This window comes from Antedon bifida, chromosome 7, assembly GCF_963402885.1.
Source record: "Antedon bifida chromosome 7, ecAntBifi1.1, whole genome shotgun sequence".
Classification (NCBI taxonomy): domain Eukaryota; kingdom Metazoa; phylum Echinodermata; class Crinoidea; order Comatulida; family Antedonidae; genus Antedon; species Antedon bifida.
In genome coordinates, this window is record NC_136232.1 from 25710290 (window position 1) to 25730082 (window position 19793).

A 19793-nucleotide genomic window follows, 5' to 3' on the forward strand; every position below is an offset into this window, starting at 1 on the left:
TGTCATACAATTTAACTAAGTCATACATTCAACATTCCTTAGTGTCCAGGCACAAAGGTCACTTCTTATTGAATTATCAAACATAGTATATTGTATATGCTGTTTTTTATTTTATTTTTTGTATTATTAGTATTTAGTAAGTACTTAATATTAAAGTGCTTTACAATGTTATTAAATACAATACTGTATATACAAAGTAAAATAGTCATGCATAGATTTAAAGGGGATCCTCTACCACCCACTTATTATTTCTTTAAAAAAATGTGAAAGTCTTTATGTATTTTTTTTTTATAGATGATCTCATTTTCTCCCTCCTTATTTCTCAACACCCTGGATTCACCCCTGGTGGACACAATGTGCCCGTTCAGCTTAGTTAAATTACCCGCTAAATTTTCCTCATGGACACTGGTGGATAGGGTAACCAACTTACCTGGGTAGGTACAAATAGTGTACTAATCCTGAATGCACCCTATTGTATTGTAGTATATTTGACAAACATCCTATTGTTTTGACTTATAGGCCTAAGCCTATAGTATTAATGCTGCTACATTACAAACTATTTATCGTGACTTTCATAATCCCATTGTCATTATTGAGTGGATTAACAAAACCAAGACAACTTACCATTGTTCTTCTTTCATCTCTGTTGGCTTTCGCTTGTTTTGCCATCTCCTTCATTGCTTCACTCGACATCACAACATTCTTTTTTGTCACCGACTAAATCCAAAAACAAAATCATTTTTAAACAATGAGATGGAAAAATCATAATTTATGTTTCAATCTTAATTTGATAATCATTCCGTTTTATAAAATTTGTCAAATATGGTAATTATTTTAGATGAATATATCTTTATTTAGATAATGATTTCAAACTTTGAACTAAAGCTCTGTCTACACTATCAAACTAGTTTGACAAAAAAAGTGTAATGTGCCAAAATATGGTAGTGATATGTTCAAATATTGTAGTGATGTGACATCATCATATATGGGCATATCATATTTTTTGCCACATAGTTTGATAGTGTAGATAGAGCTTTAATGATGATCACTGGTGTCACTCGGCTTTAGGTAAATAAATCACTGATTACCGGTGCTGGGGGTCCTCTTCTGTGTCCCGCTCCTCCAGGTATCTTTTTCTTCTCCTTTGATACAGCCTCATCTTTTTCTTCTTTCTTTTCAGCTAAAAAAAGAAATTAATAACAAAACATTTCAACTTTCAAGTGTATTATTGTAGAATAGTGTTGTCTTGCCATTTTGACTCTTGGGTTTTTAACTTTTTTATTTCTTTTTTGTATTATTAAAGCCCCCTTCCCTACAATTTGTGACGTTTTGTAAAAATAATACATATATATTACTTTAAAAACATTAAACCATGTCATTCCTTGTCTTAAATGTACGTTTTATGGTAAATTATGATAAAAAGTGAGAAACAATGCACTACCTAAGTAGCTCGCGGCGATCGACCTCTCGTGGACGGTCTTAGGCCTAGCCTAGCTAGGCTTAGTTTTGTAGGCCTAGCTGGTAAACATCGGTAACATACGATCATCGTACGCTAGCTATATACCTAACCTGACGTTGTATAGTTGCTGCATTAATTGTCTTTCTATTTTTGCCAGACTCCGTTGATACAAATTGGGGAAAACCCGGTATTTTCGCTGAAAAGTTAGGAGTCTTCCATTTGTTTTGGCCTCACGATCGATCGAAAAGTGGGCGAATTACAGGTGAAAAACAAAAATATCAATCCGCGCGCAATGCATTTTGGGATTTATAGCGGGCCGCTATAATTATTAGAATCGACTTATTTTTCACATTTTTAACCGTTTAAAGACGAAAAAAGTTATCGCAATAGGACCATATAGTATTATTTTTACATTAAATATAGTTTGTGATCTTAAATTAGATCTAAAAAACGTAGGGAAGGGGGCTTTAATTATCATCTCTTTTAATAAAAATGTGCGACTATACTCAAACAAGGTTACGCACAACATTATCGAAGATGATGATTTCTTTTATTTAGATTTACATTTTTTTTTCGTTTGCATTCCATACAAAACTAAAGTAACCTATATTATGTATCGAGGAACAATTTCATTTAAAACATTTTTTTAATTTTTTTTTGTGTAACAATAATTAAGGTGGTATATTGTGTAGCATTTTGCTATGCTGTTCCTTAATACAATAAAAAATGTTCCTTTATGCATGCTACACTGATAAAATATATGGATACCCAATTCTTTTTATTATTACAGTAGTATATCAAGATAAATAAGATTTTTAAAATAATTTGATAACGCTCTGAAAAGGAAATTAATAAAGGTAAATCAATGATAGGAAATTATCTCCATTTTTATTAAATAAAGAAGCAGGTGTCAGGGAAAAATGATTGACAGAAATACAATCAATGCAATATGAAACACAATAAACAGAATTGAGTATGGTCATTTAAACAAAAATAATTTTAATTAAATTAATTAATGATCACAGAAACAACACGCAAACGCAAGTAATTTAGTAGATAGGTCATTATTTATAAATGTCAACAATATTAAAATGGCATTATTTACAAAAATAATTAATAAAGACTTACGTTTTGATACGGAGATGAGGGGAGGGCCAATGTCCTGATCAGGTTTAGGTGAGTCGGGCTTATTGGCTTCTTTATCACTTACTGGTCCCCCTTCAATGGCATTCCCATCAGGTGGTGGTGCAGGCTGGGGCACAGCATCTTCTCCTTTACCTTCCCCGTCCTCCATAGCTAACTAATTGATTAAATGCTAGGCCTAGATTAGTCAGTTTATTCGCAGGCTTTAATCTATCAAACAAGGCAAACACTTCGTACTTATTTGCACGATTTCAACAGTAAGTAAACCCATAAATCTTTTCGATACTTCGCTAAACTAAACAGCACACAAACTCACAAATCACTGCGCGCCGTTTGCACGCTTCAGTAACGTAGTAAAAACGCGATGAACTTGTTTTATATCTGCATAATTTGATAAATGGAATCTTAATAATATCTCACTTCTTTAACACAGATTCTAGATTTATTATTTGATATATAAAACATAATTTGAAAGTACGAACTACTTTGAAATGTAAGCAGGCGATATCCGGAAAATCCATTACCATGGAGACAGACAACATCGCGGAGGGTCAATCAATTACCTGCTTTGAGGTTTTCAGGTCCATGAGTTCACTCAACCGTGAAAGATCTTGTTACTCCACTGTAAACATTGCTTCTCCAGATTTATTAACAGGAAATAATAATAATATATTTCCTTTATTCATTCTGAAGATTTTTATGAAGGCAGTTTATAACAATATAAACCGGCATAAAAAGTACATTAAATATACCGACTTAAAAAAATATGAACAATCATTGCAAAGAGAATGAGATCACTCCTGCATTTTGCAGAAAAGTTCTATATTTTAGTATATATACCGGTATATGAAAATATTTGTTCCATAGATATAAACTTTATTTGTTCAACATTTTTAAAAAATTGTATTCCTTGGCAAGAAGGTAGGATATTTAAAGATGTATTGTCCCTTTGACTAATTCAAAAAAAATATTTAAAAAATTTAGTTCGAAAAAAAGTGGGTCATTTTGACGTATCATAATAGTTCACCAAAAATTAGTCGAAAAAAAAATAATTTAACTGAAATACAGACGTTTTTTTGTTAAAAAAATAACTTTGACTTCGATCAAAACATATCTCATAATGCAACGCACTTCACTTGTTTGGCTACTCTGTATGCATAATCATAAAACTTCCTCGTGATCTGTGTGAAAACACCTTCTCAACCGTGACAAGTTGTAAACAACCCTAATTAGCATGGATGCTAGTCAAGTCGCCCCATCGCAAAGTCGCCCCATACAAAGTCGCCCCTTACACAGTCGCCCCATCGCAAAGTCGCCCCAAAACAAAGTCGCCCCGACACAGTCGCCCCATCGCAAAGTCGCCCCATCGCAAAGTCGCCCCATCGCAAAGTCGCCCTATCGCAAAGTCGCCCCAAAACGTTGTAAAATGTCGCAATGATACACAAAATAACACGGAACATGTATGCATAAAAGGGGAAGCCCCGCCATGTAGTCTCGGGTTACACGATCGGCACGCACCCCCATCATCAGAGAGGAAACCCCGACTAATCACGCGGTCGCACTAACGTGCTAGCTTACCAGACAGAGGGAATCCCCCGTAATTACTCCGCCGTTGTCGCACTACAACGCACCATCTGAAGATGGGGAAACCCCGCCGGAGTTTTACGATGATATCAGTCGCGTTCGAAATCGGTCGCGTTTAATTTTGGTCGCGATAAAATGATGTTATACGATCTAGATTATTTTTACTTTGGTCGATGAATATTTATTATTATTATTAGGCGTATATTAATAATTGATTTTTGTTTTTATTTTACAGGTCAGTATGATGAGAAAGATGTGTGCCTTAAAAAATGACAATTTGTAAACATAGTTTAAGATTATAGTATTATCCAGCATAATGTCATTTAACAGTACATAATTATTTAAATGTGAAATATTTTATAGGAAACGTAGGCTGCGTCTGTGTCTTTTATTTTATATGCAACAAATTACGTAATTTATTTATAAACATTCAGTTTACTATTATATACATAGTATTACAATGAACATTGATTCTAAGCCTGGAAAGACAATCCCATCATTATATCCATTATAAAATTGCATCATATCACCACTATATGTCGTAAATGATTACGTGCGTGTGTGTATTCGCCATACGTCCGTGTACGTATTATTCCGTGCCTCTTCACTGTCTTGTTTAATTTAAAATTAAATAAACACCCGATATGAGGATATTTATTAGGCATGATAATTAGAATGTTCTATAACCAAAAGGGTTGAAAAAAATTTCTTCAGTAAAATGATCATTGTGCTGTTGAATAAAAGGCGACTCGCCATCTGAAACATTCTCTGAAACCAATCGGAGCTGCGCCTTCTGGTATCTGTTTCCTCACAGCTGCTACGTCTTTCTGCTGACCGTCGGGGATTCCCCTTTTTAAAAAACACGCACACGATACTGTACGATGGTTTTTCCATGGTCAAAATGTAGCGTTTTAAATTTTACTAAAATACCTGCATGTAAAACAATCATATCGGCGATGAAATTTTTTTTTTTTTTCTTTATTTTGAAAAGTCATTATATAATTAAGACACATAACTTGTCAATAAATGCAAAATGATCAATAAGTAGTCTATAACACTCATTGTCTTCAACACTGTTATTGTTTTAACTATTGTAAATCTATACGAAGGCCTACTACACATTTATACATTTATTATATTATCCTAAAAATGAGCTGGTATCCATGCGTAGGTTGAAGAAAGATTCGTAATTGTGGCTCTGGTAACTAATTTTAAAATCATATTAAATTAACATTTTCGAAACTATAAATCAGGGATAATCTTTTTAGAACTTTCAAACAAGGGACTATTTCTTTAATGATTTTTAAAAAGCACATCACTCCATTAAAACCTGTAAAATAAAAATTAAAACACAAATTATGTATATAATAGGATAAACATTATAATGTATACGACATTTAGCGCTACCAAAGTAACAACGCAATCGATATCAAACGCAACCGACTACAGCGTACTACTAGCGGCGGCGCTTCATAATCATACCGAAATAAAACCGTGGGCGACTTTGCGATGGGGCGACTTTGCGTTGGGGCGACTTTGTAATGGGGCGACTTTGCGATGGGGCGACTGTGCCGGGGCGACTTTGTTTTGGGGCGACTTTGCGATGGGGCGACTTTGTATTGGGCGACTTTGTATGAGGCGACTTTGCGATGGGGCGACTTGACTGGATCCCATTAGCATCATGCCGCATAATGCATACTCGCGGTTTGAAATCTTTGTTTACTTTCGCTCGCGACGATTTTCCAGACGAAATGTAATAAAATTAATTTACCTGTTAATTACGTAAACTTGTTGTTTTTGGCTCGAATTTCCGACTTAAAGTGAATAACTTTAATATTACTTTGATATGGCCAATTTAAATTTAGAATATTTTGACCTTCATTTTTTGTGTTTCAAGGGACAATATATCTTTAAATAGGCCTACATAATACCATGGAGAAATACCTTATTAACTTACTTCTTCATGAAAATACTAATAATTATATAATAATAATTTTAAAACATTTTAAATTATAAAGTACATTTAAAGCATATGATACAAACAATTGAAAGTGTGTACTGCGTTTGGAGCAAAAGTTAAAACCATATATGTAATTAAAAAAATATTTAAAGTTATCACTATTACTATTAGTCAAACCATGCTTTTTGATATATGAGTCTTTTTTATAGGATTGATCAAAAACGCAAAAAAATAATAATCAGAATCCACAAAATTAAATAAAAAGGATAACTAATGAAAAGAATAGTGCCAAAATGACATTGAAATTTCAAAATCAAGACAATTTATAAAATGTGTATGTTGGTCACTTTAGGTTCTCCGTAGTATAAGGTTCTTTTTAGGTCACCGTGTTGTTTAGTGTTTTTGTTGTGTGTGTGTGGAGGAAACATTCAACACACGCCGCCACTATAGTCCATGGGATTTAGCTAAAAAATGACCCTTTTCTCACACAAATTGCAAGAAAAGGTTTTTTTGATGAAATGTGTTCTTTAGACCCTACTAAACACATTTATCAACGTTAGGACATTTTTCGACAACGGGAAGTAGCCTAATTTGCATAATTAAAAATGGCGGCCATTTTTAATAACGTACTCTGTATCTTGGAAACCGCTAGTCACAGATACTTAATTATGGTGTTAAAATTGTTAGAATATATGTTTTTATATTCACTTTAATGAAAAAGTTTGTCCAAAAATGAATGGAAGTGCTATTTCTAACATTATTGACCTTTGACCTTGATTTATCATATCTCAGCAACCACTAATCGGAGATATACAAATTAGGGCTTAAATTGTTCAGAAACTACACATTTATATCCAGTCTAATGGCATGTTTTTACAAAAAATGGCGGATTCTAACATTATTGACCTTTGACCTTGATGTATCATATCTTAGCAAACACTAATCTGAGAGACACACAATATGGCTCAAACTGTTCAGAAACTACATATTTATATTTAGTCTAATGGCATGTTTTTACAAAAAATGGCCGATTATAACATTATTGACCTTTGAACTTTGCACTACATAAAATCGCATAACTTTGAAAATATTGTACATATGAAATTATTTTTAGTGTCAAATTGTTCAGAACATACATGTTTCTATAGAGTTCAATGACACATTTTGTCCAATAATGGCCTATTGTATGGTTAATAACATTTGAACTATATTTGAAAAGGATTTAAACCCGGAATCTTCTTCATGTGGACATCCATTAGAACATTTGATTTGGCACTCTAAAATGTAAGAGTTGCAACGTTGACTTATTATGTTTAGTTTAAAGTAGGCCATGGTACATTACATTTTTTATAAGCATAAACTATTGCATTCATCCATAAACTGCCTACAAGTTTACACGTTTGTTTATTTTATTTCTTATCGTCTTCGCAGCTGAAGCTGAATGACAAGAGGTTTTTACTGTATACGGCGAAAATATTGCAAGTGGTGGTCAGCCTAACTATGAGTCTCGATAGCCAATTAATTAAACTAAACTAAATATGTTGCATTAATATCGATCTTTTAAAATTCCAGTTGTCAACAATGCGTCTAGTAGTAGAAAAGGCCTTCTTAATAAATAAGACTATGTTTCAACCTAAAAGAATGCCCTGAAGAGTGATGCTATCCTTAACAAAATATAAACTAAATAATAATCTTTAGAAATTTGTTTTTTTGAATATGCTATGTAATGCCAATTTAATTTGATCAAAAAATAAATTACTAACTTGAAAAAAACTTTAATAAACCTGCAAAATGGCATGGCCTATTTAAAGTATGTACAATATATCATAAAAAAACCTACATCTTTGTTGGCTAGCTCTGTTAATAGTGTCAACATCAACTTTCTCCTGAGTAAGATGTAAGACCTAATTTAAAATTTATTAATAATCCAAACCTATAATGTATGTATACATAGTCTAATATTTTTTTTTTAAAGTGAATATTTTCAGTAACTAAATTAAATCAACTGGTTACATGTACTTTAAATTACCACCATATTCTAAACAAGTAGTGCCAAATCACATGTTCTAATGAATGCCTACATGAAGAAGATTCCGGGTTTAAAAATCATTTTTAAATATAGTTCAAATGTTAATAACCATACAATAGGTCATTATTGGACATAATGTGTCATTGGACTCTATAGAAACATGTATGTTCTGAACAATTTGACACTAAAAATAATTTCATATGTACAATATTTTCAAAGTTATGCGATTTTATGTAGTGCAAAGTTCAAAGGTCAATAATGTTAGAATCGGCCATTTTTTGTAAAAACATGCCATTAGACTAAATATAAATATGTAGTTTCTGAACAGTTTGAGCCATATTGTGTGTCTCTCAGATTAGTGGTTGCTAAGATATGATAAATCAAGGTCAAAGGTCAATAATGTTAGAATCCGCCATTTTTTGTAAAAACATGCCATTAGACTGGATATAAATGTGTAGTTTCTGAACAATTTAAGCCCTAATTTGTATATCTCCGATTAGTGGTTGCTGAGATATGATAAATCAAGGTCAAAGGTCAATAATGTTAGAAATAGCACTTCCATTTATTTTTGGACAAACTTTTTCATTAAAGTGAATATAAAAACATATATTCTAACAATTTTAACACCATAATTAAGTATCTGTGACTAGCGGTTTCCAAGATACAGAGTACGTTATTAAAAATGGCCGCCATTTTTAATTATGCAAATTAGGCTACTTCCCGTTGTCGAAAAATGTCCTAACGTTGATAAATGTGTTCAGTAGGGTCTAAAGAACACATTTCATCAAAAAAACCTTTTCTTGCAATTTGTGTGAGTTAAAAGTCTAAATCCCATGGACTACTACGCCGGAAGGTTAGTTTGAGACAAAAATAGTTTTTAAAATCTCTCTTTCGAATAAAAATGACAACTCAAGAAAGTTCTGGAATGAGGAGTTTAACTTGTTACAATACAGGATGTGGGAAACAGTATAATAATGATGAAGATGGTCCAGGTAAGAGCAATTTTTATAATCTACCAAGGCTAGGCCTAGACCTAGCTAGGCTGGCTGATTAATTTTTACCTGCTGGGAGAGAAACGCTCGGCTCCCCACAGGCTTCTAGAATCTTCCAACCGGCGGAAGGAGATAAGCGTAAGATCTTTGCTATGTAATTAAGAATTGTTTGTTTATTTCAGTATTATTATTTTATTTGTTGACCATTCACCTGTCTTTTTTTTTATCAAATCAATTTTAAAAATGTTTAGTCAAAAACTAAAGTATTGATTGGATTGTTGGAGGTTTTTAATTTAGCAAAAATCCATCCATCAATCCCCTTCCCCTTCCCCCTTACCCCTTCCCCTTAATACAAAGTAGGCTTACTTTGAATACCTACATTTTTTCTTTATAGAGGCATGCAAGTTTCATCTTGGAGGGCCCATCTTTCACGATGCTTATAAAGGCTGGTCCTGTTGCAAGAAAAGAACAACAGACTTCACTGAGTTTTTAAACATTAAGGTATTTTGATGCATGGGTCCTATCAGCTTGTATCACTACATAGGACCAATGCACAACTCAAGTAATTTGAGCGACAGTTTGGATAATCCATCGATTGCGATTGGTTGAATTACTTGCGTTGCATCCTAGGAATCCTGACAAAACCTAATAACCTAACAATATATGTGCATAGTTGTACACAATAAGGTCATATTTGTGTCACACATGTAATAATAACATTTATCATTACAATACAATGTCTTTCACAATTACGGATGTTATAATTATTTACCCATAATACTGTACAGGTATTAAAAATGTATTATGTCAAATTTTCTCTTTTCAGGGTTGTGCAAAGGGTCCTCATAATCCTGTAAAACCAGTTCCTCAACCAACACAATCCGAAAAAGATGAAGTTAGTATAAAGGTAAATTATGGCTGATTGATGTAATCTGAAAGAGACATGGTTTCATAGAATTGCAAGACAGAAGAATATAATCTTTCACCTTTCCTTTAATAACAAGTTATGTTTTGTCTCGTCAACAATGTAAAGAAATATGTTGGCTAATACTGTTCTACAGTACTGAATATCAAAATGTATTTTTTTATTTCAGTCCATTGGCCAAACAAATGTCTACTATGTCCCAGTTACAGTATGTACCAATACTCTATGAGTGGATGATAACCAGTTTTTTACTTTTTCTTATATTCCAGGTAGAACCGAAACCTCCCCGTGAACCAAACCCGATTAAACCAGTTGAGAGACCACGGTAAGATATCGGTTGGTACAGTCAACTGCAAACCAAATATATAAGAAGATCCCAAACATCAAAATGGGCAGGCACGGCACTGTCAGTATATAGGACTCCAGTTTTCCCAAAAACAGACACCCTTGAACTAGACCAAAATGTCTGTTTTTGGGAAAACTGGAGTTCTATATACTGAAGCAGTTGCCGTGCCTATGGAATAAAGAGATGATTTTTAAATTGTATGGGATAGACAACACAATTCATCTACCATACACAATTTCTAGGCTTTCCTATCACATATTTGAGTTGAGTGGCCGAGTGGTTAAAACAAGAGTACCATAAACCAGTCATGATATAATTCTGGTACTAGAACAAGTCTTCTTCGGATTAGTACGTACAACTGGAGGTCCAGTGTACTTATTTGGCTTGTATGTACTTTAACTCAGTGCAGTGCAATAGAAACGAAAACTTGTTTTTACAGGAGTGATGAACCTTTAGTTGCAATACCTGTTACAATTGGTGCTACGCTAAAGGATGCTATTGCAAAAATGCAGAAGATGCAAGTTAGTCTGCAAAATAATGGTAATTTATGGTTATTTTACACATTAAAGTCATGGAAAATAAAACAGGTTGATATAAAATACATACCCTGGATGCAGATTCTACATAGGTAATTTAAAATTACCTGGGGAAAGTATAAGATCAACCCTAGAATTTTCTCCCTAACAAAACATTTTTTTATGTTAAACTACCTCCTCCTTTTTTTAAAATTAAATTTTGTGTCGTTTTAAAATATATTTAGCTGATTCAGAAGAAGTAAAAGTTGGAACTGCATGTAAACGGACAAGTTGTGGCGTGGTAAGGTTTTCTCTACTGTTCTACACTTACAAATTGACAACTCTTTCTATGCCCATATATAGTTATGGTATACCCTAAATTAAAAAATTCTGATGCTATGCTTTCCTTGCAGACTTGTCAATACAATACCGATTGTCTCCCTCTACAGGTGTAATAAGTTTATAGAGGGCCTAATTTTAATTTCCTTAGTTACATTTGATAACCGTACATTCTAACTTTAAACATTTTCTTTTTGTAGGCATATACAGGTCCAGAATCTAACAATGAAACATGTATGTACCACGCTGGCACTGCTATATTTCACGAAGGGTAAGGAAATAAATAATACTACATACAATAACCCTCAGAGGGCCTAAAATTGCAGGTTTTTAAAGGCCTAAATACAGTTTTAATTAATACTATATATAAAGGAAGATAGTATGTATAGCATAATAATAAGTCTAATAGATACACCTTTCATGAAATGGAAGACATCTTCGACCGATGACAAACAATGCTGTGCAGGGAAGAGTAAACAACAGAAATAACATAGCGTTTTCAGGGGATTTAAGGACACCATGGTAATTAAAATATCGTAACTCCTCAAGGAGGGTCATATGAGAAAAAAAATTGCTGTAAAATGTTTCTTTTTTTTTACAGAATGAAATACTGGTCTTGTTGTAAAAAGAAAACAAGCAATTTTGATGATTTTCTAAAACAGCCAGGTTGTACCAAAGATAGGCATCAGTGGCTGAAATCTGAACAAGAAATGAGTACAGCAACTGCATGTAGGTACGTAATAATCAACATATACCCCTTTACTGCAGTAAACCCCCCTTTCACACACCGTGGTATCAACACCGGTATTTAAGGATCTGAATCATGTAAAAATCATTCAACTGTAGTTACTATGTTTACTGCAGTAATGTATGATTTTAGTTAAAGTTTATGATTCAGTCATTGCAATAAACAGTGTGAATGATTACCCAGAGTAAATCAAATGTAGGTACTGCAGTAACTGCAGTAGAATGATTTTGATCCCTTACCACTATTATGTATTTTCACTACAGACACGATTGGCATCAAACGGCTGGCTTCGCTGTACTCACCGTATACTGTAAAGTGGCTGATCCAAATACCTCAACGATATTAACAAACCAGGTGAACCTACAAGTTCATATAACGTACGACGGAGGACGAAGTACCTTTGACAGGAACATCGTCTTAGAAGCGGTAATAACATCTTAATTTTTAGCACAATAAAACCTTTACATTTCAGATAATTCCTCACAGAAATCTACGTTTTGAAAATGGATAAAGTTGAGTCTAGGAATAATCATATCTAGATCACCATAGCTGGATATGAAGTAGTGTCTATATATTGAATTGAAATCCTAATATCAACTGGAATTATATTGTCCAGTTGGAAGGGTTACCCTCTATAAATAATTTGATTATGTTGGTATTTATCGAGATCAGATTTGATATAAAAGTGTTTCAACATTGACTTTTGCTTCAAAAGTATTAATTATACACATTAAAAATACATATTATATATTGTGCCAGTTCTGCAGTACATTTCATTTCGAAACCTGAGCTGCACTGACGTGATCTAATAAGATCGAAACAGTACTGTCTGCAGATTGGATATTATTTACATGTGTATATTACATAAAGCCTGCCAAAAACACCCTCTCCATAATTGGTTAATTAATTAATCATAACCTATTTTTTTTTAAACAGGCAATTAATCCAGCAAAAAGCTCGGTTAAAATGTTAGGAACAAAGGTGGAAATAAAACTGAAAAAATTGGAAGGATTTAGTTGGAAAAAATATGAAATTAAAGAAGAACAATAATGCAGGACAGACTTTGGGGGGAAAAACACAGATGTTTTTAAGGAATTGCAGACATGGTATAGGACTCAAGACTACCTACTACAACCACCAACTTGTTAAGCTTTAAGTCTAAGATCACAGACTTTCATTCTTAAGAATCTATGAGAAAATAATTAAAAAGGAAAGAGTTACTAAATTAATTCTTTTTTTCAAGCACTGTCAAAATTAAACTATGCTAGAGAGATTTATAAAAATGATTTCATATACAGTAATATAATTCTAGGTAGGTACAAATAATAAATAGGTGTTGGTATAGTAAATAAAAATAATAAATAGGTGTTAGCTCTGTCTACACTATCAAACTTTGACAAAAAAATGTGATATATGGACATGATAATGTCATATTACTACCATATATGGGCACATCACACTTTTTTGTCAAATTAGTTTGATGGTGCAGACAGAGCTTTGGTTTAGGATTGAATTGGAAAATGTTTTCATGGACCAAATATAAGAATTCTCAGGTTAAGCCTTGTCTATTACACCAAGTCATAACTGTAGCCAGATATTAATTTGGCTTGCATGCGGTGTACATGCAAGTCACTGTTTAAATCTGGCAAATACATATAAAGCTCTGTCTGTACTATCAAACTTTATGTGACAACAAAATGTGGACATGATGATGTCATATCACTACCATGTTTGGGCACATCAAACTTTTTTTGTCAAAATAGTTTGATAGTGCAGACAGAGATTAATGCTTTAAATGTTGAAACAAATGCCTTCACATCAATTTATTTGACAAGCAGAAAGCCCATAATCTGAACATCCTAGTACTGTACAAGTTATATTTAATTTAGTTTCTGGTCTTATAAGTGTGAAGTTGGTCTACAAGAACGGTGGTACAAATAAAAGATGGTTTTTAAAACTCTTCATTGGCGTTCTTTGTATTAAGTGCTGCTTTTTGCTGTCACTTGAATCCAAACTCTGTTTTATAGACATTACAGTACAACTTTGTGGAGCGGCTCAAGGCAAGAAATTGTACAAAAACTGACCATTACATTACTGACAGAAACACAAAACGTATATTTTGTCTAATTTTATTGTCATAGTAAATGACCGCAAGTAAACTACAGCTATACAAGCATAGCCTGTATATAAACATCAAACTCTGGTTGCTGGAAGAACACATGGGTTGTAAAATATTAGATAAAAATATTAATAATGCATTATGAAATATAATAAACAAACACTGCTGCCTTAGCTATTCTAAAAGCAACAAAACAAGGCTACGTTCAGACATGACATGAATCTTGACGCATAACTTGTCACCTGTTCACACTACACAATACTACTGTGTGTAGTACATGCATGGAACTCCAGTTCACACTACACAGTTGTGTAATACATGCATGGACCTGCAAATCAGCATTTTATGATAGCGTCTAGTATGAATCAGTGTTTTATCATACTATGCTGACTTTATGCTTTCATTTTTTTCTTTATGCTTTCTTTTTTTCTTTATGCTGTCATTTGCATCTATTTCTATTAGCGTATCATCTGAACACACCTTTAAATTCATTAAGTAAACAAAATTTAACATTAAGTATTTCAAATATAATAAACAATAATATAATGATTGAAAAATGAATGTAAAAGACCCACTTTATGTAGTATGTACAGTGGAATTATTTGATCTTTTTTTGTAGCACAATATTTAAATATTAAGATTTATATAACTAGTAGTTACACGTATAAAATTGTTACAAACACGTCATTTGAAATACTGTAAAATGAATGCGTAAAATTTGGCAACATTGAAGCGTGGGACACACATGAAATCTATACATGCCCTGTACATATACATTATATTAAATTAATTAATTAATCATCTATAGACGGTAAACACTCCATAAATATACATTTTTCACATTTTACAGCAATTAATTTTCTCCTCTATTGCAAACTTGGTACGAACAATTTACAAACGCTTAAATCACCGTCGGGTGTTTACGACGACGTCAGGTTCAGTAACCAGTTTGTAATACCAACTATGAAATTGTAAAATATTGGCATTTTGGTCAAATATCTAAAGCATCTTATCGACACTCTACGTGCGCCAAACTTTCTATACATTGTGTATTAAAATAATTCAAAGTGTGAACACGAAGAAGAGTCTAATACCCAACTTGTGCAACAAGCCTCGCCATTGTATAAAACCAATTAACATTCCTGCTTGTTCATTAAAAGAAACTAACACAATGTCAATCAGAGTAACATTCGTCTTTTGACCATTAAGCAATTTGATCATCTAGCATTTAATCATGTGTGAACAGATGCTTAGTCCTGTCCACATTTAGCACAGATCACATCGTCATTCTCCGTCATGAAGCCTTGATTGACTAGCGATGTATCGCATCTTTTACAGTTGAAACAATCGTTATGCCAGTGCCGCTCTTCAAATGATACAAATCGTGTTCCACCAATACCTGAATGATGAAATAACATTAAAGTTTTTCTAAGAAGATTCTAAAATATTTAATTATATTCTTAACCAGGAGCTAATAAACACAATTATTTTCAAGCAAACTTTATGTGACAAAAAAATGTGATGTGCCCATATATGGACATGATGATGTCATATCACTACCACATTTGGGAATATCACTACCATATTTGGGTACATCACACTTTTTTTGTCAAACTAGATTGATAGTGTAGACAAAGCTTAAAACATCCATTTCTATAATGAATTTGACTCAGTGTGAACAGAAATTAAACAATAAACCCATTTCTTATGTTATGAATTCAGCTCAGTGTGAATAGAGGTTAATAGGAATAGAACAACCGTATTTACCTGTAATAGGCTTCTTACAACCACAGCACTTCTTAGCAAACAGTTCACCATAGCAGTTAGTACAATAAGGTTTATCATCGCGCGATGTGAAGCGCTCACGTGCCAGGCAGGTCTTGCACCCGCTGCAGATGAAACATTCACGATGCCAAGGTTCGTTTCGATAGGTCACACCACCGTCAGAAATAACCTAAACGAATAAAATACTAATCTTATCAACTCAGAGGTCTCATTTCATGTTCATGGTTGATTTTATAATAAACATATTGGAAACTAAAATAAATGAACATGGAAGCACTAAAATAATAACGTCCAAAGGAACAAATTATTAGAATTGATTGTTACTTTTTGTATTAGTCTCTAATTGTAATTTTTTGTAATGTATTATTGAAATGAAAGATTTAAAAATTTGTTATTTGTATTGTGTCCCTCTTCCGAAAAACTAGGAAATACTTAATACAACCAATACAATGAAAGATATCAAATGAGGAAAGAGGAAGTATATGATACAATCTTCCTCTCTCCTTACTCGACCCCCTCCCTATTTGAAACTCCTCCCTCCCTACCTACTCTAGCCCTACCTTACCCCTCCCCATATTTCCTCTCAACCATCCACTAATACATTTCTGAAAAGGTTCTTTATAATAAACACTAATATTATAATGTGAGATTTAGTGAGTAAATGTGTTCAAATTCCAATTTGTGCTTATTACTGTTGTACCTATATACATACAAATACATTTTGTGGGTGGATTAATTTATAAGAATGTTTGACTGACAGAATAGTATGAAGAGTTATGGAGCTGTGCTAGACATTATGGCGCTACGTTTCACACTCATTATGTTACATTCAATTATTTTATGATTGATTAATGTACTGATGCAAACTTAAGCCCACCCTGGGATACAAGTCACACCACTATATGGAGGTGATATGTTCGTGTGTCTTATAGTATGAGAGTGTTACAGTTTGGTTCTCAAGTATAAACCCATCCGCTTTTGTGTTTAAGGAGTTAAGCTTTCATAAGTAGTTAATAATGAAATAGTAATCACTATTAGACGTGGTTCCCACAAGGGCGCAATGCAAGGGCGTAAACACAACGCAAGCGTGTTGACCAATGTCAAGCGACAGTTCTAATAACCCATCGCTTGTGATTGGTCAACTCACTTATATTGTGTTGTGCCTCTATAAAAACCAAGAATTACAGGAAAACCTTGAGGACATGGGTTGGCAGTACTGTTAAAACATATATTTTCTCTTGTAGGTTTCACAGGAAAGTGTCCCCTTAATAGAGATGTTTGGGGTTCAATTATATTTGTATCAATTCTAAAAACAACTGCCAAGTTTAAATATCAAAATGTGGCACTCTAGACCCTTGACCTTTGACAAACAACCCACAACTCTTTGACTTACCTTTTTACAACCTTTACATTTGGTTGCAAACTTATCCTCATAACATGTAAGGCAATATATAACATCTTCTCTTGGAATAAAACTGCGAGTTCCGATTGGTTCGCTACAATTTTTACACTTAAAGCATTTGTCGTGCCACTCTTTGCCTTTGTACTCCATCTTCTTAGTACCTGAAACAATTGATAGTAATGAAGAAATTATGAATTGGTGTGGATAGTGAAAATTTGAAATTTCAGAAGAGGCGAGCGCCTCGTCTGCCTCATACTTGCTATGGCCCTGGAATGCAATGAGATCACACCATACAGACCATTATAAGAATTATGAAAAATAAAAGCGTTAAATACCTGGTTTAAAGCAAAGGCCACATCCATTGCACTTTGTAGCAAAGTTATCTTCAAAACATTTATTACAATACAGCTTCTCGTCTCTCGTTCCAAAGGATTTATCTACTAGCGATTTTTTGCACATTGCGCAAAAGAAACACGACTCGTGCCAATGACGATCCATGTACGATAGATCCTGAAATGAAAACGTGAATACGAGATTACTATTACAGCAGTAACTCTACAAAAATTAACAATAAACCACAATCCATGCAAGATAGATCCTGAAATGAAAACATGAATTCTAGATTACTGCAGTAATTCTACAAAAATTAACAATAGACCACAATCCATGCAAGATAGATCCTGAAATAAGCTTAAATTAATGCAGTAATTCTACTGATAAGAAAAACAATAAATTTTTTAAACTTTAATTAGAAAAAAAATTGTAATATAATAATTGGTATACATGTTTTAAATCATTGACACAATATGAACTTTACGATGATACCAATATGACATATTGAATGGTATTAACATGTGGTAACTAAACACCTCAAAACATGGAAAACACTCAAGAAATTCCAGGCATCTAGCTGTCAATTAGAATTTTGGCATTAGGGAAACAAACATTCTTGTCTTGAATGAAAATACTTTAAGCAGGCTCTATTTTAAGACCATTGAGTCATCAGTTTATCAGTTCACACCTTAATGTTATGTGACATTTTGGAGTTGAGTATCTACTTGAGATATGAGCATGCATTTCAAGATTTCAGTAAAGATCAGAAAATGTTATAAATATAAATTATAAGCAACTGCAATTTTATTTTTGAGTTCACTACAATATTTCCAACATGGTATATTATGACTTAACAATAAAATAATAACAAAAATCACAACCTTTACTGGTCTGATAAATCTAATTTTTTCACTTTAGCACTTCTATATATATATGGCAGTGATATACCCAAATATGATAGTGATATGACATCATCATGTCCATATATGTGCACATCACATTTTTTTGTCACATAAAGTTTGATAGTGCAGACAGAGCTTAACTACCTACCTTTGAGTCGGTTCCAATTTTGTCTCCACACTCGTCACAGATATTGGCAAACACATCTTCGTAACACCCAATACAGTACGGATTTTCCTCTCTCAAAATGTAGCGATGACCGCTCAACGTCTTGTCACAATTGTGACAACAGAAATGACCGCTGTGATAGTTTTCGTTCATCGCTCGGATGTATTCTCCAGAAAAGATCAACTGTAAAAGAAAGATAAAATGGTAATATTTAAGAATAATGACATGCTAGTGTCATATTTACATTTCAATTAAACAATAAATCTGAAAGCAAATTACTCAAGAAATGACAATGCTATGGGTATCAGTAGCTGGATCTCTGGGAAAAAATAAGCAAAAAGCTAAATCAAAATGATAAATTAAAACAGCCAGAAAAAAATAGACACAAGCTTTCGGGAAAACGTTATTCCTTCATCAGGGCATATCTGTTTGAAATCTTGTTGAAATACTGATGCCGTATGATACCGTAAAGATAAAAAGCTTTAAATAACAGTATGAAAAAGAAAGATATATACTGTACAGTATTCGTCAGTCTTCCCTGAAATGCAAATGTACAGAGATCACAAGTCCACAGACAATAATTTATCAACAAATATTGATTTACCGTAACAACTATAAACACAACATACCAATCTATAAAATAATATTTCCAACGCTCTTTATATAATGTGAAGCTTTAATATCCTTTCAGCTAGCAATGATGAATAAGAAATGATGAATGAATGAATGTTTGTTGACTATCAGGATGTCTGTATCTTTAGTCATGTGTGGCCTTATAACAACAAACATTAGTAAAGTAAGTATGTTATGGGTCAACAAAGCAAAGTCATTGGTTGTGACAGACCTAGTCAAGTGACAACAATGTACAACTGCACGTATTATATACAATCCTAACAAATCATTTTGAAATCATACACTATTTGTGGTCAAACAAACAAAATAAATTGAAAGACAAAATAAATTTTTTTTCCCCAATTGTTTTGCACTTTTTCAAGTGACAACAATGTACAACTGCACGTATTATAATATATACAAATCATACACTA

General features: G+C 33.1%; 3 protein-coding genes across 5 annotated transcripts in view; 1 reads left to right on the plus strand and 2 right to left on the minus strand.

Annotated features, from left to right (window-relative positions):
* LOC144847403 (dynein axonemal heavy chain 5-like) overlaps positions 1-2919 on the minus strand; it is a 96089-nt gene extending 93170 nt beyond the window's left edge. Inside the window, exons 1-3 of the mRNA XM_078703740.1 lie at positions 2588-2919; positions 1089-1180; positions 625-717 (exon numbers count right to left, since the gene is read on the minus strand). Of these exons, the coding sequence (XP_078559866.1) occupies positions 625-717; positions 1089-1180; positions 2588-2753 (351 nt within the window). The 5' untranslated portion in view covers positions 2754-2919. The remainder of the gene's footprint in view (positions 1-624; positions 718-1088; positions 1181-2587) is intronic.
* A 3574-nt stretch (positions 2920-6493) lies between these two features.
* On the plus strand, positions 6494-14002 carry LOC144847523 (cysteine and histidine-rich domain-containing protein 1-like). Of its 2 annotated transcripts, none has more exons than XM_078703925.1 (11): positions 6494-6589; positions 9016-9167; positions 9562-9668; positions 9994-10074; positions 10362-10417; positions 10878-10978; positions 11199-11254; positions 11493-11563; positions 11894-12025; positions 12304-12466; positions 12977-14002. In XM_078703925.1, the coding sequence occupies exons 2-11, from the start codon at positions 9077-9079 to the stop codon at positions 13088-13090; spliced, it is 972 nt and encodes a 323-aa protein (XP_078560051.1). In that variant the 5' UTR covers positions 6494-6589; positions 9016-9076; the 3' UTR covers positions 13091-14002. The 2 variants fall into 2 exon arrangements, with proteins under 2 accessions (XP_078560051.1, XP_078560052.1); XM_078703926.1 differs by having other exon boundaries at positions 6557-6592; positions 9017-9167.
* A 151-nt stretch (positions 14003-14153) lies between these two features.
* The window catches only part of LOC144847434 (prickle planar cell polarity protein 3-B-like), a 40252-nt gene continuing 34612 nt past the window's right edge, over positions 14154-19793 (minus strand). Inside the window, exons 6-11 of one of the 2 annotated variants that reach the window (XR_013613743.1) lie at positions 18730-18930; positions 17682-17856; positions 17338-17507; positions 15927-16113; positions 14488-15558; positions 14154-14446 (exon numbers count right to left, since the gene is read on the minus strand). Coding sequence is in view for 1 of the 2 variants with exons in the window: in XM_078703798.1 (XP_078559924.1) it covers positions 15410-15558; positions 15927-16113; positions 17338-17507; positions 17682-17856; positions 18730-18930 (882 nt within the window). In the remaining variant the exon portion in view is untranslated. Of the gene's footprint in view, positions 15559-15926; positions 16114-17337; positions 17508-17681; positions 17857-18729; positions 18931-19793 lie in introns of both variants that reach the window. The other variant, XM_078703798.1, reaches the window with a different exon arrangement.